General features: G+C 63.5%; 1 protein-coding gene across 1 annotated transcript in view; it reads right to left on the bottom strand.

Annotated features, from left to right (window-relative positions):
• SND1 (staphylococcal nuclease and tudor domain containing 1) overlaps positions 1 to 22,690 on the bottom strand; it is a 127,088-nt gene extending 104,398 nt beyond the window's left edge. Inside the window, exons 1-10 of the mRNA XM_074869597.1 lie at positions 22,540 to 22,690; positions 17,722 to 17,871; positions 16,567 to 16,687; positions 12,910 to 12,988; positions 10,148 to 10,308; positions 9,879 to 9,970; positions 8,288 to 8,446; positions 7,798 to 7,904; positions 6,746 to 6,836; positions 182 to 295 (exon numbers count right to left, since the gene is read on the bottom strand). Coding sequence (XP_074725698.1) covers positions 182 to 295; positions 6,746 to 6,836; positions 7,798 to 7,904; positions 8,288 to 8,446; positions 9,879 to 9,970; positions 10,148 to 10,308; positions 12,910 to 12,988; positions 16,567 to 16,687; positions 17,722 to 17,871; positions 22,540 to 22,614 — 1,149 coding nt within the window. The 5' untranslated portion in view covers positions 22,615 to 22,690. The remainder of the gene's footprint in view (positions 1 to 181; positions 296 to 6,745; positions 6,837 to 7,797; positions 7,905 to 8,287; positions 8,447 to 9,878; positions 9,971 to 10,147; positions 10,309 to 12,909; positions 12,989 to 16,566; positions 16,688 to 17,721; positions 17,872 to 22,539) is intronic.
• Positions 22,691 to 23,463: the final 773 nt, after the last annotated feature.

Genomic DNA, 23,463 nt, shown 5'->3' with positions numbered 1-23,463 from the left:
AGGACTCATACTGCTAGACGGGGCTCCCCCAGAAGAAAAACAGGGATACGCAGCAAGGGGGCGGTCAGGCCAGATAGAAAAGGAGCCCCCGGGGGAGGGGCTGGTCCCAGCAGAGATGGTCCCAGCACAGCCCCCTCCCCACCCACCACCCCCGAGGGCCACCACGCATCCCCACGGTCACCTGTGTGCTGTCCCCCTCCAGCCGGGGGGGTCGGATGCTGGACAGATGAATGGTTTTGTGGTCCCCAGAGTTCAGCTTCACCACAATGGCGTCGGCGTTCAGCACCTGCATCACCTGGGGAGGGAGAGAGTCCGAGGTGAATGCTGTGCCCACGGGCAGCGTGGCACCCAGGATAGTGTCCCACCAGCAGCACGAGCTGGCACCCACCCCGGCTTCAGCCCCTGGCACAGGGTGAGTGACTCTGACACCGACCCGGTGACTGGTGGGTCACTGAAGCAAACGTGGTTTGCCAGCGTGTCAGAGAATCCCAGAATCATCTGGGTTGGAAAAGCCCTTGAAGCTCCTCCAGTCCAACCATGAACCTCACCCTGACTGTTCCCAACTCCACCAGATCCCTCAGCGCTGGGTCAACCCAACTCTTCAACCCCTCCAGGGATGGGGACTCCCCCCCTGCCCTGGGCAGCCCATTCCAACGCCCAACAACCCCTTCTGCAAAGAAATCCTTCCGAAGAGCCAGTCTGACCCTGCCCTGGCGCAGCTTGAGGCCATTCCCTCTTGGCCTGCCGCTGGTTCCTTGGCTCAAGAGACTCATCCCCCCTCTCTGTACCCTCCTTTCAGGGAGTTGCAGAGGGCCAGGAGGTCTCCCCTCAGCCTCCTCTTCTCCAGACTAAACCCCCCCAGTTCCCTCAGCCGCTCCCCATCACACCTGTGCTCCAGACCCTGCACCAGCTCCGTTGCCCTTCTCTGGACACGCTCGAGTCATTCAATGGCCTTTTTGGAGGGAGGGGCCCAAAACTGAACCCACTCATCGAGGGGCGGCCTCACCAGTGCCGAGCACAGGGGTCAGATCCCTTCCCTGTCCCTGCTGGCCATGCTACTGCTGAAACAAGCCAGGATACCATTGGCCTTCTTGGCCACCTGGGCACACTGCTGGCTCATTATCAATCCCCCCCCAGGTCCCTCTCTGACTGGCAGCTCTCCAGCCACTCCTCCCCAAGCCTGTAGCGCTGCTGGGGGTTGTTGTGGCCCAAGGGCAGCACCCGGCATTCAGCCTTAGTGAAACTCCCCCAGTTGGCCTCAGCCCATCGCTCCAGCCTGGCCAGATCTCTCTGCAGAGCCTCCCTACCCTCGAGCAGACCAACACTCCCAACCAACTGGGTGTCCTCTGCAAACTGACTGAGGGTGCACTCGATCCCCTCGTCCAGATCATCAATAAAGATGTTAAACAGGAGTGGCCCCAAAACCCAGCCCTGGGGGACACCACTCGTGACCGGCCACCAACCAGATTTAACTCCGTTCACAAAGTGGTGTCCGTGCTCTGGCTCTCCCAGTCCAAGGAGCTCAGCACCGGTCAGAGCCCTGCAAAGTCCCCCCGGACGGTGACACCGCAGCGCACCAGCACATCACCCGTCCTTTGCTGGGGCTCAGCCCCCCCCAGGGCTTCACACCAAAATAAAACCAGAGAGGGGACTGGACCACAGACGATGGTGGTGTGTAGAGGAGGGAGCGAGCTCGGCCCACGGCAGAAGCTCTTCCACCCCACAAGCAGGCAACAACATGTCCGGCTGGTGCTTCTCCACGCACCCAGGGAGCAAATTAGTTAGAAAAACTGGCAGCAAAGGCGGGCAGGGCTGTGCAGGCAGGACAGAGGGCTCAGGGCACGCTGCTTTCATCCGCTCAGTTTTCATTAAAGCCCGGACCGAGCGGCAGTGGGCGGAGCAGGACAAGGCACCCAGGGACGGACCTTCCCCTGCCCTCTCCCAGCACAAAACCAGTTCCCCCAGTGCAAAATGTTCCCGTTGTGGCTCATCATGACGCCCACACATTCCCCCTTCTCGAGCCGAGCTCGCAGGGGGAAGCAGAGGGAGGAGGAGGGCACAGACTTGCTCCACTTGCAGCACTTTTTGCCCCAGCAAGCACACCAGTCCCTCGAAATGTGCTTAGCCAAAGGGATAACGGGATTCTAGGAATAAAAGTTAAAGCAGATGCCGAGGATTGCCAGCGCTCCGCTCGGCACAGCACCGCCCCCCCCCCCCGCCCAGGGGACGTCCCTCCCCAGGGATTCAGCCCCTCCTGAGACCCACATCCCTCTCTTCTCGTAGGCAGAACCCAGCCCGGAGGAGTGCTCCGTGCTAAGCGGAGTAATCAAATCTCACGCTTCAGGGCTGCTGGAGGGGGGGATCTGGCTGGGACCCCAGTGGCGCGTTGGGCGTCTCTCCCTTCCCTCTTGCTTTGAAAAAACAAGATGTGAAGATAAGAAACCGCAGCCAGGGAGTCCACAGGTCAGATCCGGGGGCAAATCCTGCGCTACGCTGCGCACCCACCCCGCGCGCCCACGTCACAGCTGCAGGACCTGCGCTCAGATCTCATCTGCTCTCTGGCTCCCACTGACCCCTGGCCACCAGCACAGCCCCAGTTCCCTGCAGGAGCCAGCAACTGGCACTGGGGGACTTGCCAAGCCTCTCCGGCCCCGAGCAGCCTGTTCCTGGCAGAATTAACTCGCGGGGCCCTTGGTCAGGCTGATCCAGCTGCGATGGGGCTCTGCCGCGGTGTGGGATGCTGCAGGAAGTGGTGCCGGCGGCCAGGGCACCCAGGGGCTGTGAGTCCAGGGCAGGGCAGGGCACCCACTGCTCCTCTCCCCAAATCAGGCACCCTCTCCCCTCCCGGGGCACCTTCTGCCCTCCTCAGGCTCCTACGCCCCTCCTTGGGCACCCACTTCCCTCCTGGGGCACCTTCTGTCCTCCTCAAGCTCCTACTCCCCCCCTTGGGCACCCACTCCCCTCCTCCAGGCAGGAACTGCAGCCCCAGCTCCACAGAAGCAGCAGCAGGGGCTCTGCAGCCCCCCCCCAGGACCCCAGAGGCAGGAGGGGACACGGTGACAGCAGCAGCAAAAGGGGAGGCTCAGCACCGCCTCGGAGGCCGTCCCATTTTTCTCGCTAACCATTTCTCAGCTTGCTGGGGCCCGCTTCCTTTATCCAATATTTATTGTGGCTTCACCTGCCTCCGAAAGGCACTTTGATAAACGCAGTGAAAGGTTTTTTGTTGGTTTTTTTTTTTTCCCCCTCAAAAATCTCTGCAGCTGTTTCTTGCAGAGCCCCCATGCTCCTTCCCCAACCCCCCCCTCCCCCGACACAGACTTCACCCCAACTGGGTGATGCCCCTGCGGGCTCCAGCAACACCCCCTGAGCCCCCACCTGAAGGTCCGAGCGGTGCCTTGTCACTATTTTTCATGCAATAAATCTTTGTCACTGCCAGCATCAACCCCACCACCATTTCCAATTTCCCACTGCCCCCACCCCTGGCTTCGCCCCAGCAGCTCCCCTGAGTGCTGCGGACTTGGGGGGCGGGGTGGGGGGACACAGGGACATTCCCCTAGCTGCCACTGTGCTCCCCAGCTCCCCACGGTAGCCTGCTCAGCCTAACGAGGGCAGCTCGTTAGCTCTGGCAGGAGAGGGCTTGGGGACTGGACGCTGCACCAAGCACCTCCAGAGCTGGGAGTGAGCTCCCACACCCCGACCTTGCAGGACAGGGATGGTGGCACTTTGGCAGCTGGTGGCCCAGCACCCAGCAAGGGGCCAGCGCTGGCCCCTCCCCGACCAGAAAACTGCTTTTTGAGGGGTTTTTGGCAAGTTTTGGGGCCCAGCTTGGTAGGGGAGCAGCTCCCAGGGTGGCTCTGGCAGATGCCACTGAGACCATTTGGCCACGCTGAAGGCTCCGAGCATTTTGCGAAGGGGAAAAAAAATTTTAAAGAAAAAAAAAAAAAGAAAAAATTAAAAAAAAAAAAAAGACACAGGCACAGCTCATCCACAACCGCCTCCTCCAGCCTGCAAAGCGATGCGCAGCCCAGCCAGCAAGCCTGGATGCGGCCCAGGGGCTGCCCACAGAGCCCAGTGTGCCCCGGGCGAGGGGCTGCTCTCAACCGCTCCACCCCCCCCAGCCCCAAACCCCCCGCGGGGCCCGATTCTGCCCCACAGCGGGGAGAGGGGCCGACACAACCTCTGACAGCCCCACGTTATAAACAGCTTTTGGCAGAGGATAGCTTTCAGCGTGATGTATTCAACTCAAAGCAGCGCTGTCCCAAATTCCTGGGTGCTCTAAGACAAGCTGACGTAGGGAATTCAGGAGAAAGCCTCCAGCCTCTTCCCATTTTTATTCCACCACTTTTCTCCTTACCACTCGCAGCCATCAAATCCACAATTGAGGCCAAGCCTTAATTTCTCCCCAAACCAACCCCTCCCCTCAAAGCACCGGCAGCTGACCGCGACGGCAGCGGGATCCAAAATTAGCCGGAGCCAATTTGCTGTGGTTGCTCAGCGGTACAAAGACAGGTTGGGATCTTCCTCCTCCTCCTCCTCCTGCCACCCCCCCCCCCCCCCCAGCAGCTCCTACGTCAGCTCTACCGCTGCAAACGAGCACCTCGGCATTCTGCCGAGCACGGAGGCGGCTTCAGTGCCGGAGCAATCGCTGCCTGCCCGCTGCCTGCCTGCCTGCGGGTGCTCAGACCCCTCTGCAGGGTGCTGGGAGGACGGACGGAGGCTCACGGGGCCCCTCGAGGAGAGCGGGCACGTGCCCAGCTCCGGGTTCAGCTCTGGCACTCTGAGGCGTGTAGGCATTTGTCCTGATTTTCCCTGTCACTTACAATTCCCGGGAAGGGAAAAAAAGACCAAAAATTGACACTGCAAAAACCAACAGCGCCCGGGGAGGCCGCGGCTGACGGCTCCCTAAATGCTGATTTGCACAGGCCTGCGTAAAAGAGCAGGTTTTCACCGAAGGCAGAGAAAGTCTGCGTCTCCTCCCCAGTAAGCAGGAGGGCACCACGGAGGTCACTGCGTTTGGGGGCTCTTCCCGCAGAGCGGCCAAACTGCGCCAGAGCAGACCCCGTGCTGGGGGGGGGGAACCCTGGCAGAGCGAGGGGCTGTGCCCAGAACCAGGGGGGGACCCATCCTGCTCTGCTCTGGGGACCCTAAGTGGGGCGCAGCCTGGACATGGGGGTGTTCCCCCCCCGCCATCTCCACAGATTCCTAAGGGCAGGAGATGCTGCTGAGCCCCAAACGCGCCGCAGGCACCTTCATGGCCTCGTTGGGGGCTCAGGACGAGACACCCGTCTGCCGCAGCTCCCCGCCAGCATCCCAGCTCGCACACGAGCCGCTCGGCAAAATAACGGGCACCTCCAAAATGCCAGGAGCGGCCACCCGCCCCCTCCACCAGGCCCCCGCAAGCTGCTGAGCGAGGCATGACTAACGGCCCCCGTGCCGGCTCCGGCAGCAGCCTCTGCCAGTGGCAGGATGGCGCTTCCGAGCGTGCCAGCGCCGTCGCACGGCCGGCCCCGTGCCCGCAGGGTGCTATTTCCCACCGCGATCGCGGCACCCTGGGTAGGGACCAACCATGGTCCTCCTCCGTGGGGTGGGGTCTCCCCTCCTGCCTTCTCAGAGCCCCTGGGCTCGGCATTTGAGCCCTGGTTGTACCCCACCCCAAGGGGAAAACCCTTCACCGCTTGGGGAGGGAAGATTATGGGGCCCTCCACTACCGCTACCACGGGCCGTACCCGAGCAAAGAGGCGGCTGCAGAGGAAGGTGGAATCTGAGAGCAAACGCACAAGCCAGCACCTCCCCAGCCTCATCCCACAGGGCAGGAGCTGCCACGCCGATCCTGGCGACAGCGCCGCACGGATGAGCTCATTCAACCGCTTGCACCGTGCGGCCGAGACCGGAGCGACCGCGAGAGCTTTGCCCTTTGCTCCGGCAGCTCTGGAGCTCCCCCCGCCAGCACCGGGTCCGGCACCCTCTGCCCCCAGCCCCGCCGCACAGGCTGACTCTGGTCATGCCAGGCACCCTGGCAGGGATGAAGCGGCTCCAGGGATGCTCCGGGGCAGGATCCCACCCGGGCGCGGGGGTTAAACTGACTTTCCAACAAATCTGGCTGCTGCCAGTCTCCCAAGAACGGAAGCCCCCCCGGGTGCTGCGCTGGGCGAACCGGCAGCACCATCTAGTGGGCTGCTCCCCGGAGCTGTGCCCGGACCCCCACGCTGTGGCTGAACCCCCATATCCCCGCCCCGTAGCCCCCCGCGATGCTCCTCCTGGGGCAGGCCAGCGCTCTCTGAACCGCACCGGCAAGGTTTCTGTGCAGCAGGAACTGCAGGCACCGCTGCAAGCGGGGCAGCCCCGGAGCTGCTCTGACCTGTGAGGCTAACAAGGCCTCCGAACTGGGCCAGCTACTGCAGGGAGGTGCTAGCCATGGGCTCTGCCCCACTGAGCCCCACACCAGCAACCCGCCGGGATGGGGGCGGCGGCTGACACCGCGCTGGGAACGCAGGCAGGAGCGGGAAGGAAAACGCCACCAAGCCCCAAGCGCCCTGCGCCGCGGCAGGCAGGGTGAGCACATCTCTGCCAGCCCTTCCCCACACCCTGTGGGCCCTTCCCCTTCACCTTTTTTCACTTTTTCCCACCCCCAGGCCTGCCCGGGATCCCGGCGTGTGCCAGGGACGTAGTCGAGGCCAAACCCGCCGGATTTTATCCACACGCCAAGGCAGCCAGGCACCATCCACCCTGCTCTGCCACCGCTCACCTTGGCTACGAACTGCTTGTCCTTCTGATCCAGGTTTGCCGTGGGGGCCACGTAGTCCCTCCAGATCCTCAACTTGCGCTCTTTAGCGAACCTGGAGGAAGAGGAGAGGGGGACAGGATGGGTGTGATTCAGGGACAGACAGGCCATCTGGTGACTCGCCCAGCAAAGCCGTGGCGGAGGCAGCAGCAGCAGGGCTGGTGCAGAGGGCAAGGAGAGATGGCATCTCCCTCCCCTGCAGGAGAGTACCAGGGGTACCCCAACACAGAATCCCAGAATCATTCAGGTTGGAAAAGCCCCTCGGGATCATCGAGTCCAACCATCAGCCCCACTCTACAAAGTTCTCCCCTACCCCACATCCCCCAACAGCTCATCCAAACGGCCCTTAAACACACCCAGGGATGGGGACTCCACCCCCTCCCTGGGCAGCCTATTCCACTCTGACCACTCTTTCTGGGAAACATTTTTTCCTCACGTCCAGTCTGAACCTCCCCTGTTGCAGTTTAAAGCCGTTCCCTCTTGTTCTGTCACTAATTCCCTGGGAGAAGAGACCAGCACCAACCTCTCTACAACGTCCTTTCAGGGAGCTGTAGAGTGATGAGGTCTCCCCTCACCTTCTCCTCCTCACACTGAACAGTCCCAGCTCCTTCAATCTCTCCTCACAGGATTTATTCTCCAGGCCCTTCCCCAGCTCGTTGCCCTCCTCCGCCCTCACTCCAGCCCCTCGAGATCTCTCTTGTATTGAGGTGCCCAAAACTGGACACAACACTCCAGGTGTGGCCTCACCAGTGCAGAGCACAGGGGGACTATCACCTCCCTGCTTCTGCTGGTCACACCAGTGCTGATACAAGCCAGGATGCTGTTGGCTTTCTTGGCCCCCTGGGCACACTGCTGGCTCCTGTTCAGCTGCTTGTCAATGAGAAACCCCAGATCCTTCTCTTCCAGACAGCTCCAGCCACCCCTCCCCAACACGCAGACGGAGGGAGAGGGGGCTGCAGTCTCCTGCTCAGAGCGTAGCGCCCCCCCAGCACCCAACCCCGCAGCATCGGACTCACCTTTCGGCCGCACGCAGCTTGTCAGCGCCGCGGGTGTAGACAGCAATGGACCAGTCCACGCAGCGGGCAAAACCCTCCTTCAGCAAGAGCTCGGTGATGTTCCCATTCTGCGGGGAAGGGGAGCAAGTGCCCACTCAGCCGGGGAAGTGGGGGGATGCAGCCTTTCCCCCCCCCGACCCCCCTGAGGAGAGCTGGCCTTCCTCCCATCCCTGCCCTGCTGTGAGGGGGGGAGCTCCCTCGCCCTGCTCAGCCCCCCCAGAGCCCTGCAAGGCCTGGCCACAGCGCCTGGCGCCCCTCAAGGTAGCAAAGGCCACCCCAGCGATAGCCACATGGTCTCCCACATCCACCAGTAAAGAGCCCACGACTCCCAGCCTACCCTGAGACCCCCCCTCCCCGGACTTCGCAACCAGTATCTCCAGCAAGTGATGACCAACAGTCCTACCAGGACCCTCTCCCACCCCCCCCCCCGGCCCCCGCCAGCCCCACTTGCCGGGTGCAGGATGGTGCCCAGGATGTTCTGGTTGTGGCAGCTCTCCAGGACGATCTGCACGTCCCTCTGCAACAGCCGTGACTCCGTGAAGAACTTGGCTTCGGCCGCAAACGGCTCAGGGACTTCGGGGGCATCCGCCTCCCGCTTGAACGTGGGGCACTGCGGCAGAGACAGGGCGGGGGGACAGTCAGAGCACGGGCTGACCTCTAAAACCTCCACACAGGGGTGGGAAACCTCCTCGGGGAGGCCCCCAGGTCTTGGCTGTAGCTTCTGGCAGAGACAGGCTGGGGGGCTGCACACCCCGATGTTTTCGTGCCGTGTTGCACCGACACAGCCCTTGACTCGCCACAGTGAACATTGCCAGGAGCAAACCGGGGTACAGGGACCCCCCGGCGCTGGTGGCCGAGCTCTGCGGCCCACGCGCCAGCAGCCACCTTGATGCCAGCAGAGCGGGGCCAACCACTGACCCCATGACTGGCAGATCCTTGCTGGGTGTCCAGAACCCCGAGCTCAGGCTGCTGTTGGGCTGGGCAGCACCAAAACCTGTTCCCATTCCCGTGGTAACACCCCACACTGGCTACAACCAGCCCATGAGTGGAGGGGGCACGCAGGACAGCACAGCGGGCAACAAGGCAGCTGCACCCCTGCTTCTGCAGCCCGGCATTGGCAGGGCTTGGTGCCAGCCCAGCACGCTCGCACCAGTGCCGAAGAGCACCAAGGAGGATGGACGATGAACAGGGGTGCAGATTCACAGAATCCCAGAATCATCTGGGTTGGAAAAGCCCTTGAAGCTCCTCCAGTCCAAGAATTAATCTAACATTGACAGTTCCCAACCCCACCAGATCCCTCAGCACTGGGTCAACCTGACTCTTCAACCCCTCCAGGGATGGGGACTCCTCCCCTGCCCTGGGCAGCCCATTCCAACGCCCAACAACCCCTTCTGCAAAGAAATCCTTCCTAAGAGCCAGTCTGACCCTGCCCTGGCGCAGCTTGAGGCCATTCCCTCTTGGCCTGCCGCTGGTTCCTTGGCTCAAGAGACTCATCCCCCCTCTCTGCACCCTCCTTCCAGGGAGTTGCAGAGGGCCAGGAGGTCTCCCCTCAGCCTCCTCTTCTCCACACTAAACCCCCCCAGTTCCCTCAGCCGCTCCCCATCACACCTGTGCTCCAGACCCTGCACCAGCTCCGTTGCCCTTCTCTGGACACGCTCGAGTCATTCAATGGCCTTTTTGGAGGGAGGGGCCCAAAACTGAACCCACTCATCGAGGGGCGGCCTCACCAGTGCCGAGCACAGGGGTCAGATCCCTTCCCTGTCCCTGCTGGCCACGCTACTGCTGATACAAGCCAGGATACCATTGGCCACCTTGGCCACCTGGGCACACTGCTGGCTCATTATCAATCCCCCTCAGGTCCCTCTCTGACTGGCAGCTCTCCAGCCACTCCTCCCCAAGTCTGTAGCGCTGCTGCGGGTTGTTGTGGCCCCAGGGCAGCACCCGGCATTTGGCCTCAGTGAAACTCCTCCACTTGGCCAATTCAAGAGGGACCTTGCCACAGAGAGGACTGTGGAGCGCGTCTGCCAGCGGCCGAGCCTCACCTTGATCCCCGAGAGCATGACGGTGACCAGGTAGTAATCAGGGAGGAGGAGGGCTCTCACCACACTGCCGTCCCGGACGTGCTCTATGATGGCTGCGGAGCAAAAGCAGAGAGGTTGGTGCTGCTGCAGCACCAGGACCAGCTCTCTGCGGCGAGAGCATGCTGGGAACAGCACGGCGCAGGCAGCTGGCCCCCGAGGCCGCGGGCAGGCAGGCAGGCAGGGATGGAGGGCAGGGACCACCCCAAGGGCCAGAGCTGGTGCCAACTTACCATTGACTGGCTTCTGGTGCATGGAGTCAACGAAGTGCCGGGGGTTTTCAATCGTGTACTTGAGATCCCGGATGGTGTGGGAGCCCGTCCCCTCGCTCCACATCCCCTTTTTGGCACTCTTGGCCTGTTCCTCCAGCTCCGCCAGCCTGCTCTGCTCGGGGCTGCAAGGACAGGACGAGACGGGGTGAGGGCAGGCAGGACGCTGCTGGTTCCTGCGTGTTTTATCACCAGGAACATCCATCTTCCAGGCACTTTTCTGGATGTTTTAGTGATTCAATCACTCACATCTAGAAAAGGTACCGCCTGGGCGAGCTGGTGAACAACTCTTCGTGCTGCTGACAGCAACACACAGTAAATCAGACTCAGTTTCTCCAGCACAGAGGCTGCACCATCCGTGTCTGAATTCCTGCTGCTGGAAGCGCCGTCTCTGATAGACTAGGGGGGGTGTTTAGCCCACACAACCCCTTCCGAGGTGGCTTTTGGGCACCGCGATGGAAAGGCAGCCCCAGGGAGACACGGCAGCCCCAACTCCCAGCACGGCAGAGCGTGTTTTGGGAGAGGAGGGGTGGAAAAAACATACCAAACCACAGACCGTCCCCATTCTGCACACGCCAGCGGCCGAGCGCAGCAGCTCCCCCACCGCGCCGCTGGCCAGCGCTGTCAGAACTCATTAAACAAATTTGGGGATATTTGTGTTTTAGCATTCTTCAGCTCAGGGCAAAGCTGCAACCTGATGAACCCTGAATTCACCGCAGAAGCGCCCGACACAAGGAGCTGAGGAACCTCACGAGCCGCCTCACGCAGCCGTTAATTAACGCACTCTTTGAACGAGGAGAGCAAACGCGGCGCCGCGCTCCGGGCGATGTTTAATTGCAGGAAGCTCAGCCCTGTGCTAATGGTGCCACGCCAGCCCCGTCGCGCTGGGGATGGAGCTCCTGGCAGCGGCGTTGCCCAGCTTGGGGGGGCTGCCTGTGCTCCCCCCGTCATCGTGGGGGTCAGGGCGAGCGGCTACGCTCACAGGAGGCTGAAGCAGCAGAGAGGCAGAACCCCACAAGCCTGAAACCACCAGAAGGTCCCTGTGGGGCTGTCCCAGGACAAACAGTGGGCGACAGCACCCAATCTGCACCCTGATTTCCTTCCCTCCAGCACAAGGCTGGTCTGGAAACACCTGTAAAGTCCCTGGAGGACCTCAGTCACTTCCATGGAGGTGGGGGGGAGCAAGGGGCTCCCCGAGGAGGCGGCGTGGGGCTGCCCTGCCCTCCGTGGCCACACAACGCCTTCTGCTGGGAGCAGTTCCCACGGTAGGGCCAGGGGAGGGGGCTCCAACTGGGAAGGCTGGCTGGGAAGCAGGGGTGAGCGGAGAACCCCCCCTCAAATCAGAGCCAAGGCCTGTCACACTGGCCTTGAGGCGCCTGGGCGAGCACCAGCCCACGGTCTCTAACAGCCGGCCCTGCGCCGTGCGAGCGTGGCTTCCTTGGGGCATCACAGCCAGCTCTGCGTGGGCTCGTGGCCCCTCTTCGGCACAAGCCCCAGCGGGACATTTCCAGTGGGAAGCAGGAGAAAACCAGTGAGAAAACGCCAGCGGATTGGCAGGCAGAGGCTTCTGCCTCGATGCGGGAGGTGCAGAACCAGGACAGGGCGGTGAGGGCCGACTCCAGCAGAACCCCATTCGCCCCAAAAACGCCACCGGTCCTCGCCAGGCTCTGGCGCTGGCACTGCGCCCGCTCTCCCGGCAGCTCCGTGCCCCTGGCCCCAGCACCCCACCGGCTTCTGCAGCCCCTCCAGTGCAGGCACATCCCCCATACATTGCTGCCCTCCATGGTCCCCGACCATGCCACAGCAGAGCTCCTGAACTCTAATACTGTAAATCAATCATTAATAATAAAAAATACTGTATTCCTATTTAATATTATCACAGATAAATACTGTATGTAGCACTGAACTCTGCCAAGGGCACCCAGAGCCCACCAGCACCAGGCAGAGAGCTCGGTCCCCAAGGGCTGGGGACAGGGACTGCATCCCCGGGCAGGCAACAAGCCTGGGCACAAACTACCCCACCCCTGCCCTCGGCAACGCGCGCTCTGCGTACTCCAAAATACCTGTTTACGCTACCGAAAACACTGGGTGGAAAACATCCAAGTGTTCCAGGAAGAGTTTTCGGAAGCGACACGGGCACGTTTCCAGCCCGGCAGGCGCAGGGATGGAAACAGCGTCCCAGCGGTATTTATAGCAGCGCCACAGCAACAGCTCGCACCCCTGGAACAGGGGAGCTGCTGCCCCGGGCCGTGCGCGGGGACGCCGACACGCCGTAAGCCGAGCCCAGGCTTCTCCCTCACTCCGGGACACGCCAGGGCCAGGGCGAGCATCAGCTACGACAGCACTGGCACCATCACACTGCCCAGACGTAGGATGAGGGGCAGGAACATCACAACATCACCTCTCCGGCGTGAATTAAAGCACCTCGACTCCACGCCCAGTGTTATTTTTCCAACGACCAAGAGCTTCAGATCATTTTCTGCTCTGCAAGCTGGGGCCACAGCGCCGGTGCTTTGGCAAGGAGACACCTGGCCGCCCCCCACAACCCCTCGCCACCTCAACCCTAAAGACAAGGGGTCACCACGCTGGGACATGGCTGCCTGTGAAACCCTGGAGCAGCGGCGGGCACCTGGCCAAAGCCGAGGAACCCAACGGCTCCGGGTAAATCCCCGCAGAGGATCGGCACGGCCGCGCAGCATGGGCAGGAACGCAGGCGAGTTACGTACTTGTTGGCTCGGATCCCTTCCCGGCGGGAAGCCAGCCCTTCGGCCACGAGGGACTCAGCGATGTTCTCGCCACTCGTGTCTGCGGAGAGAGGAGGAGAGGAGTCAGCGAGACGAGCCGGCAGCGCGCCCACGGCAGCACGCGGGCCTCCGTCCTGGAAAGCATTCCCACCGCAATTCCAGCCAACAAGTGCCAGAGGAATCCGGGAGCGAACGGCTCCCGTCACCAGCCCGGTGTCCCAGCAGCATGTGGTCTTCACGCTGCATCGAGCGGGGTCACCTGGGGCTCTCCTGGGGCCACCACGTCCCCCAGCCCAGGGCTAAGCAAGCGGGAAGGTGGCACATCACTCTGACGCGCTACTGGGCTGTGAAAATTGTCACCCAGGGCATCTCCGTGGGAAAGGGACGTGCTCAGCACCCGCAGGGGGGCCAGGCAGTGCCCTCCCAGCACCAAAGGGGCTCTCTGGATTTCCAGCAAAGGCTGCGCTGCCATGAAAAGAGGATATACTATTTAAAATAATGTAAATATTAGGCCTGCGACGGGTCCCTTGCACGCAGCATCCCTCCTCTGCAAAAACACGGGGCTTCGAGGCTACCAGGAGCCAGAGCCCCCAGGGAGGCGGGGGACCAATGCCACGGTCTGGGGGGGGATCCCAGGCGGGGAGAGCAGATAAATAGGAAAATTCAAGGAGAATCCCCCGGCTGCCCACGCAGAAGGGAGGGTGCGGGGGTGCGCAGCCCCCAGCAGCAGTGCGGGGTGGCTGGGGAGGGGGGGCCCGGACCCCCACCCTTCCCCAGCACCTCCGCTCCAGCTCAGCCACCACTGGCGAGCGACGACAAGCTCCCAGCCCCAAAAAGCCCCCCCAAAAGCCCGGAGCCGCAGAGAGCTGCTGCATCGCTGCCAGGGAAGCTGTCACGGTGTTTCCACATTAATAGTATTTAAACCTTGACAAACTTCATCAGGAAACGTTTGATGCTTCATTTCTCACCTCCACGGCATGACAGGCTGGGATTTAACAATAAGGACGACGCCTCCGCAGGAGGCACAGCACAAGAGTCCTTAACATGGCACACAGGAAGGCTGCAGGTGACTGAAAGGGAGCACTTCACCCCTCACCATGTCACTGAGCAACAAAATCCCTTTCAGGGTTTGATTTGCTGCAGACTGCGCTGTCAGGACCTGCCAGGCTTCCTGCTGAAGGAGTGGGAAAGCGGAGAGCTCCCCAAAACTACACACCCCCCCAGCTCTGCAGGAGGGGATCCCCAGACCAAAGGGCTTCCCAGTCCCCCAACCCATGAGCAAAGCTCAGAAATGAGCACGGAGGTAACTTCAATATCCAGTTATTTGTGGTCTCGGGGGGACAAGGCTCATCCTGGAAGGTCGTAGGGCCCTGCTCCCCTTTCTCACAGCCTGAGGACCGCAGGGGGGTCTTGCAAATTTTCTCCCCTCCCAGGGACATGGGACATGCTGGCTGGCACAGGCCAGGGTGCAGCAGTGACGGGAAGCCAGTCCTGGGTCACCCTCATAGCAGCGACGAGGTGCTGGTACAAAGGGGCTCCGGGCTATTGCCCACCTTGGGCCACGCTGGCCCTGGGCACGTCCAACCGAGCCTGAAAACCTCCGAGAAGAGAGCTCCAGCCTCCCCGGGGAGCTGCGCGGCTGCAAACGCACCCGCTGATCCTCTGCAGCAGGGACCGGGGAGCCAGCAGCGACGCCGGGTCTTCCTCATCCTTATCCTGCGCAGAGGCACCAGCACCTCCTGCCGCAGACCCAGAGGGACCCTCTCCCCCCACCAAACATCACGGACCACCTCCTTCCTCCCTGGGCCCCCGTGCAAACCCCGCTTGCTCCGTGCGTGCCTCGGATGAGCCCCGTCTGCGGTGCTCAGTGAGTGCCGGGTGTTTGCTGCTCGAGCCAACCTGCCACTTCCACCGTGGGAAAGGCTCCGAGCACCACCAGGGAGTAGATTTGGGGACAAGGACACCCCACAGCACCTGCTCACCCTTTCCAGTCCGAGCTGCGAGCAGCAGAGTCCGCAGGGACACGGGGCCAAGGGCACCCGACTCCCCACTCTGCACCAGAGCTACGCCTGCAACTCAGCAACTTCCTTACAGCCCCCAGCGCACGCCTGGTCCTTCCCCCCTTCCCCCAACTTTATCCCAGGGGCGAGGAGGCTGCCAGGGAGCCCGACCCACTCCCTGGTCGTATCCCAAACCTCCCAGTTGTGGGGTAGTCCCGGCTCCGCAGTGAGCAGAGGCGCATGGTTCGCTTGGTGCACCCCCTGCCCCACACCAAGCCGGTGCATCCAGCTGCTGCCAGAGAACAAGCTGGGCCCCAGTGAGCACTCACTTCCCATGAGCCCACCCACCCTGAGTGGGCCTCGTCCCCCTTCTTGAAACCCGAGGGCACGGGAAGTCTAAGCCGAGGAGAGCGGTTCAGCACCGGCAGCAGGGTGCAGAATCACAGAATCCCAGAATCATCTGGGTTGGAAAAGCCCTTGAAGCTCCTCCAGTCCAAGAATTAATCTAACATTGACAGTTCCCAACTCCACCAGATCCCTCAGCGCTGGGTCAACCCGACTCTTCAACCCCTCCAGGGATGGGGACTCCCCCCCTGCCCTGGGCAGCCCATTCCAACGCCCAACAACCCCTTCTGCAAAGAAATCCTTCCGAAGAGCCAGTCTGACCCTGCCCTGGCGCAGCTTGAGGCCATTCCCTCTTGGCCTGCCGCTGGTTCCTTGGCTCAAGAGACTCATCCCCCCTCTCTGCACCCTCCTTTCAGGCAGTTGCAGAGGGCCAGGAGGTCTCCCCTCAGCCTCCTCTTCTCCACACTAAACCCCCCCAGTTCCCTCAGCCGCTCCCCATCACACCTGTGCTCCAGACCCTGCACCAGCTCCGTTGCCCTTCTCTGGACACGCTCGAGTCATTCAATGGCCTTTTTGGAGTCAGGGGCCCAGTGATGTTGCCCACCCTAAACCGCTTTCTCTCAGCCTTACTCTCACCAGACTGAGCGATGGCTGAGTGGGGGTTAACCACAGGGAGTGAGACCCCAGAAACTCATCCACCAGCACGGATGAAACCAAAATCAGCCAGGGCTGCTGGCAGAGGAGACGCAGCACCCAGCAGAGCGCAGCCCAGTGTCCCGCTCACTGTGAGAGGGGGTTTAACTGGAGCCAGAGCCCACCTGTGCCAGCACCCAGAGGCCGTGAGCCAGGGTGGGTGCTGCCCACGGGCCTCATGCAGGATTTGGGCCTCGCAGCCAGGCCAGGCTTTGCTCCCGGCAGGGCCGCAGGTAAAGCTGGTTCCTTTTGGGAGATTTCAATCCACCAGAGGTGATCCAGAGATTTAGAACGACAGAAAAAGATGGCAAGGGGAAACCCGGGGGAATTCACCCGGCGCCGCAGAGCATCAACTGGCGGCTGCAGCTCCGGAGAGCGCAGCTCTGCACGGCCCCACCGGCAGCCGGGTCCGCTGCCGGGCATCGCTCCCCTCCAAAACCTGGAGCTCTGTGGAAAACCGGGCACGTGTCCTCCTGCTGCCGACGCTGCAGCCCGACCCACCCTCTCACACAGCAGCTCCGCGAGCACCGCGCACCCCCCAAACCCCACCATGCACCCCCCAACAGCCCTTTAGGTACCCAACGGAGCCCCTGGTGCTCACCTTTCCCCAAATACACCATCCCGTACTCCCGGCCCTGCGGGGTCTTGTACTCCACGGTAAAGCAGACCTCCTTCCCAATCAGCTTCTTCCGCAGGAACTCACGAGCCGGGAACCCCCAGGGCTGGAGGGAAAGAAGTCGGGGTGAGCCGGGGAAAACCCCGAGCCTCCCCGCTGCGGGGAACTCGCGCTCTTCTCCGCGTGCGCCGTGTTAGCCCGGGACCACGCTGGAGGCTGTCGGCAGCCCACGAGCTTGCAGAGGAATCGACCCCATTATTCCTCAGGAGAAACACCTCTGCTCTCCCGCTCCGTCCCCCCCGCAGAGGGGTCACAGTTGGTTTTCCAGCTGGCCTCGTGCTCCGGGCTGAGCCCAGGGAAGCTCCTGGGATAGAGGAAGCGGGGCTGGAGTTGCGGCGACACCAGGGCTGGACCAGTCAGGGCTCCTCCAGCTCCTGCCCAAAGCTGCGCAGGTGCCCGTGGCAAAGGAGCAGAGCAGGACTGGCCACGGTGGCCGTGTCCGGCCAGGAGAATCAGGCTCTGGCATCCCACTGGCACCTCCCTGTACTGAGGCAGGAGCGCACCGGAGCCCCGGTGAGCTCAGCCCCACTCCACCGCAGCGGGTGGGTGGGGAACGCGGTCCGGAGGAGAGAACACGACGTGCTCATAAACAATTAGCAAACCTGACAGGCGTAATTTTTTAAAAGAGTGACATTTAAAGGCTGAAGCAGTGTTTAGAAGACAAACTCCCCAGGGAGAGCAATTAGCTGCCAGCGCTCTCTGCACCACCCCCGGGGCTGGGAGGATGGGTGGCCGGGGCTGGGCTCCCTCTGACACAACCCCCCCCTCTCCCCATTGCCGGTACAGGCAGCCCTGCCTGCACCCCATCTGCCAAAGCAACACCCGCGTTGCCTCCCGCGCTCCGGGGCAGGCAAAGCCCCACAGGGGAAGCTTGGAGGCACCTTGCCCAGCCAAGCCTTGTCCTCGCCAGTGGATGATGCCTGCCCCGTGACCGCAGCAGCGTGAGGAAGGACAATTCACCCCAAAAATTCACCCTCCCCTCTTGCAACGGCCGAGCCGAGGGTGCTGTGGTCTGTACCCCCATCCAGCTCAGCCCAGGAGCCCTGGGGCCGCGTGACACGGCTGGCACGAGGCACCCACCTCGTCCGGGGTATCCTTGGCATCCGGCTGGCCAGCGGCGGCGCGGCGGGCGAGGTTGCCAGCACGGATGTTGCTGAGGTTGATCTGGCGCTCGGGGGGCGGCCCGCCTCGGGGCTGCCCTCGGACGATGATGGCACAGCCTGACAGCACCTGCGGGGAGACAGAGAGGTTACGGGTGGGGGTCCCGCCCAGCCTCCGGAGAAGGAGAGCAGCCGGGAGGCAAGAGGTGACGGAACTGAGCATGCAGGCAGGTGATGCTGCATGGACAGACAGACTTCCAGGCACCACAGGTGCCTCGCAAAGCCAGGAGCTGCCCCAAATTTCCCACTTGGAGACGTGGGATGGAGCCAAGCTCCGCACTGAGCGCCTTCACAGCGGTGCCCGGCACACATCCTGTCCCTTCCTTCAGGGCTGGAACGCGGGGTGAGCTCAGCACAGTGGGTAACGCCAAGGAATTACAGAATCACAGAATCATTCAGGTTGGAAAAGCCCCTCGGGATCATCGAGTCCAACCCTCAGCCCCACTCTACAAAGTTCTCCCCTACCCCACATCCCCCAACAGCTCATCCAAACGGCCCTTAAACACACCCAGGGATGGTGACTCCACCCCCTCCCTGGGCAGCCTATTCCACTCTCTCACCACTCTTGCTGGGAAACATTTTTCCTCATGTCCAGTCTGAACCTCCCCTGTTGCAGTTTAAAGCCGTTCCCTCTTGTTCTGTCACTAATTCCCTGGGAGAAGAGACCAGCACCAACCTCTCTACAACGTCCTTTCAGGGAGCTGTAGAGTGATGAGGTCTCCCCTCACCTTCTCCTCCTCACACTGAACAGTCCCAGCTCCTTCAATCTCTCCTCACAGGATTTATTCTCCAGGCCCTTCCCCAGCTTCGTTGCCCTCCTCTGCACTCACTCCAGCACAATTGGCAGATCAGGATTTTACTCCCAGTGCTGACCACTCCGGTGAGCCCAGCCGAGCTATTTTCCCCCACTGCTTTGGCTGCCAAGTGCTCCAAGCCAGGAGCATCCCAGGGCAGCACCATCCCACCCTCCCAAGGCTCCTCCGGCACCCCATCACTCCCCGCTGCCACAGGGAGACCCCCACTTTCAGGCAGGCACTGTGAGTCCCCCAAGGGGCACTGGGTGGCTGCTGGCACAGCACAGGAGGATGCAGACAGGGAAAAGCTGGCATCGGTGCTGCCCCGGCGCAGCCTCCTGAGCCAGGGCACGTGCCCACAGCCGGTCAGCCCGGAGGGACTCGGCACGAGGGCTTTAACTGCCTGGGCCGCTCGGCACCGCCTCGGTGAGACTTACAGGGGGGTTGAGCCAGGACCATGCTCCGGACAGATGCTTTTACCCACCGAGATGCTAAAATCTTTACCGGTGGATCCTACCCGCTGGGGCTGCAGGCACCAGTGCCGGCCGGCCGCAGCCCGCACCCATGGGTGGTAACCTCAGCCAAGTCATCAAGGTCAGACAAATAAACCTGTATGGAGAAAACTGCTGGAGAATCCCCAAGAAAATAACAAAGAGACCCAAACTAGACCTCTCCTCCTCACACCTCACTCATCCCAACACCCCCCTGCCCTGCAGGAACCCCCAGTCGTCCCTGTACCAGACCCCAAGCAACGGCAGAGCCATGGAGCCGGGCTCCCGGCCAGGCAGAATGAGCGCGCCGGGGATCACCCTCCTCCTGTTTTAATCGGCGCTGGCTCCCTGCACGCAGGGATTGATGCGGCCGAAGAAAACCTCCGGCTTGGATTTCAGTGTGTGCCTTGGCTCATCGCCCACCCAAAGTCCCCACGGCCACACGCACGGCGCATCCCGAAGCCAGAGGACTAGTACCCTGGCACAGGAGCCAGCCCAACACGGTGCCAGGGACACCAGCTCGCGCCGAGCCTCACCAAAACGAGCCCCACCGTGCCGACGCCGAGGGTCTGGCCGCCCCGTGCCACCCCCTGCCCGGGCCCACGGCGCGAGCTGCAGGGAATCGAGCTTCAAATTAAACCCAAGCCACACGCAGTGATCCCCCGGCAAAGGCTCTGTGCTTGATGCTTAAGGACTGAGAGGTTTCATCGCTGTAATTAACCTCAATCTTTAATTCATAGGGCACAGGGAAACAAGGCGGGTGCTGTAACTGTTTTATCCAATTAACAAGACAAACCCTGGGTCTGGGGACAGGGACAGGTTCGTTAACGGAGCTGCTCCGTGCTCTGCAGGTGCGTGCGGTGCTTTGGGGTGGGCACATTGTCACCCCACTGTGTCCCTGCTTGTGGAGCAGCCACATCATCACCCCCCACCCCGTGTCCTTACCCGTGGAGCAGCCACATCGTCATCCCCCTGTGTCCCTGTCCCTGGGGCAGCCACATCATCACCCCCTGCCCCGTGTCCCTATCCCTGGAGTGACCACAACATCAGCCCCCGCCCCACGTCCCTGCTCGTAGAGCAGCCACATTGTCACCCCGCTGCGTCCCTGTCCCTGGGGCAGCCACATCATCACCCCCCACCCTGTGTCCCTGCCCCTGGAGTGGCCACATTGTCACCCCCCACGTCCCTGCCTGTGGAGTGGCCACATTGTCACCCCCCACCCCGTGTCCCTGTCGCTGGATCAGCCACATCGTCACCCTCCACCCTGCGTCGCTGCCCATAGAGCGTCCACATCATCACTCCCTGTGTCCCTGCCTGTGAAGCAGTCACACTGTCAACCTCCCCATGTCCCTGCCTGTGGAGTGGCCACAATGTCACCCCCCACCCCGTGTCCCTGCCCATGGAGTGGCCACAATGTCACCCCCCACCCCGTGTCCCTGTCTGTGGAGCGGCCACATCGTCACCCCCCGTGTCCCTGACCATGGGCACCCATCAGCCCTGCCACATGCTCTGGTCAGAGCAAGCTGGGCTTAAACCAGGCTTAAACCAGGCTGCGAAAGCTGTACTTAGGGCAGGCTGAGTCCAGGCCATGGCCCAGGGACACGGGTTGGACGGGCCAGGCTCCTGCTGCCAAGACGTCCCCGGAGTGCGGGAGGCGATGGCACCACGGTCCCGCCAGCACAGCCAGTGTCCGGGGCGCGGAAAGGGAACAGCCAGCGGCGAGGAGCCAGGGCAGGGACCCAGCCACCCACCCGCCTCTCTCTATTCGCCTGGAGACTCACCAACGCGCGGCCCTGGGTCAGCCCCAGAGCAGGGGGCACCCCGTGCCACGCTGCACCTCTCCGTGTGCTCCCCCAGCCCCCCAAAAGGAGCCCACTGACACCCCATCCCACCCCTCAGTCAGGCTCCCGGGGCCTCTCCCCTGGCTCCTGCTTCTCCCCCCTCATGCTGCTCCGCTGCGCCAGGACGAGCCCCCTCCCTGCTCCCAAACTTCCCCACTGTGATTTCAGGGAAAGCATAAAAAAACAAACCCCAAAACTTCCCAGTTCAGAAAGTTGTGATGGGAACGGCAGCGGAGCCCGCAGGCGGCACCACCCCAGCTGGTCCCAGCGGCTCCTGGCCCCACCACGAAGCAGAGCAGCCACCGCGGAGAGCCAGGGACCCCCACCCCTCCGGGGTGCCCCCCTGCGCAGGGATTTTCGGCTGGGTGCCCTAGAAAAAGGGGCAGCAATCCCACAGCACCCAGGCACGGGGCAGCGGGTGCCTGTCACGCACGGCTGCCTCCAGCGGAACCCAACCGTCCCACCCCCAAAAATAAAAAAAAAAATATCACACTCTGGACCCGCAGCCCCTCGGACACAGCCAGGCCGGGGGAGGTTTTTCCCTGAGCACCCCAAAAATCTGTTTGTTGGGGACAAGACAGCGGGAAGGGCTCCCCATGCCATCGGCGAGCTGAAGTGTGGGGAGGGCAGTGTCCCCAAACCGCCGATGTCCCCAAACCGCCGGGGAGCAGGACACGGCGCCAGGCCCGATCCCAGCGGCTGCTGCCAGGCCCCGACCTTCGCCCTGCAGGTCTCTGCTGCCGGCACACGCGGGGACATGACAAGGGGGGGGCTCGGGCACCCTGTCCCACCCCTCCTTCCCGTGGGGACACCGCTGGCACGGGAGGAAGAGGAGGGAGAGGAGCAGGTGGGGCACCCCGAGGGGTGTGGGATGGCGGGGGGCCACGGGGCTGCTGCTCACACCGCCGGGGAAGCCCAAACTTCCTCTGGGCTGCCAGCTGAGCGGGACCACCAGCTCCTGGCCCACGGGCACGTGGGGGGGGACCCAAAAGCTCTTCCTGCCCCGTCCCAGCCGGGGTGGGGGGGGACGGGGGGCGGTGTAGCCCCCCCCGGGCCAGCCTTGTCCCCGGCCCCAGGACACGGTGGGGGGGTGTGTGGGCACAGCCCCGCCAGCACCCCCCAACCTGGGGGGGAGGGATGTCCCGGGACGCAGTGAGGGGTCCCCAGGCTAGCGGGGGAGGGGGGAGAGAAAAAGAGAAAAAGGGGTTGCAGAACAGCACCGGGGAACCGGCAGCACCGGGAGCCGCGGGAAGGGACCCGAGGGCACCGGAAGGTGCGGTGGGGGGCGGGGGAAAGGGGGAAGGCCGCGGCCTGGGGGCAGAGCGAGAGGCGAGGAGGGGAGCGGAGAGGGGGGGCCCGGGCACCGGAGGAGGTTGCATGGGGGGAGAAAGCCCGGTTACCGGAGGGGAGGTGGGGAGCAGAGGGGGGGTTCCGAGCACTGTAGGGGGCTGCAGGAGGCGGGGGGGTGCCGGTTACCGGGAGGGGAGTGCGGGAGGGGGGTCCTGGGCACCGGAGGGCCTGAGGGAAGCGGGGGGAGGGGTCGTGGGCAGCGGAGGGGGCCGCGGCCCCGGGCCGGGCCGGCGGGCGCGCGAGGCCCGCGGGGAGCCCTTACCATCTTGACGATGCCGCGCTGGACGGCGAGGGGCGGCGCGGAGCCGCCCTGCCCGGGGGCGGCCGCGGAGGCCATGGCGGGGCGGGGGGAGGCGGCGGACGGGGCGAACACGGAGGCAGCGGACGGGGCCCGGGGCGAGCGCGGAAGGAGCCGCGGGGCGGGGCGGAGCCGAGCGGAAAGGAGGCGGGGCCTCCCCTACGCCCCGCCCCTCCGCTCAGGCCGACGGCCAACGGGAAGCCGGCTCCGCCGCTGGCTCCGCCCCGCCCCGACGCGTCCCGGCCAATGGCGGCGCTCGGCGCCGCAGCACCGGCTCGAGAGGCCGCCGCGGCGGTGACGTCACGAGGAGGCCCCGCCCCGCGGCCCGCCCTCCCGCCCCGCGGGAAGGGGGCGGGACTTCCGGGGCACGCGGCGCCAGGGACACGTCGGCAAAGGGGCGCCCGGGCTCCCGCGTGGCCTCCCCCGCGCCGGGGGCGGGGCCTGGCGGGGACACGCCCCCTCGCGTCACCGCCCGGCCCGCGGGCGGGCAGCGCCGAGCACCGGCGGGATCCGACCCCCGCAGCCCAACCCCCGGCCCCCGGCGGGGGAAAAGGGCACCGGGTGGCACCCCACGGGGGGAAGGGGACCCCAGCACAGCCCCACGGGGGGGGTCAGGGGAAGGGGACGCCCAGCACAGCCCCATGGGGGGGTTGGGGGATCCCCCAGCACATCCCATGGGGGGACTGGGAAGCGGGGACGCCCAGCACGGCCCCGTGGGGGGGTCAGGGGAAGCGGAATCCCCCGGCATGACCCCACTTGGCACGGGGGGGGAGTTTGGGGAGGGGTGTCCCCCCATATGTTAGGGGGGAATGGGCTCCCTGTGCTGCCTCCCCCCTCACCTTCCCCAGCAGCAGCTCTGTCCCCCCAGGGTCCCTCCCCCAGTACCAC

The sequence above is a fragment of the Strix uralensis genome, chromosome 5 (genome assembly GCF_047716275.1).
Source record: "Strix uralensis isolate ZFMK-TIS-50842 chromosome 5, bStrUra1, whole genome shotgun sequence".
Lineage (NCBI taxonomy): Eukaryota > Metazoa > Chordata > Aves > Strigiformes > Strigidae > Strix > Strix uralensis.
The sequence above is the reverse complement of the archived record's forward strand: the minus strand, read 5'-3'. Positions and strand labels throughout refer to the sequence as shown.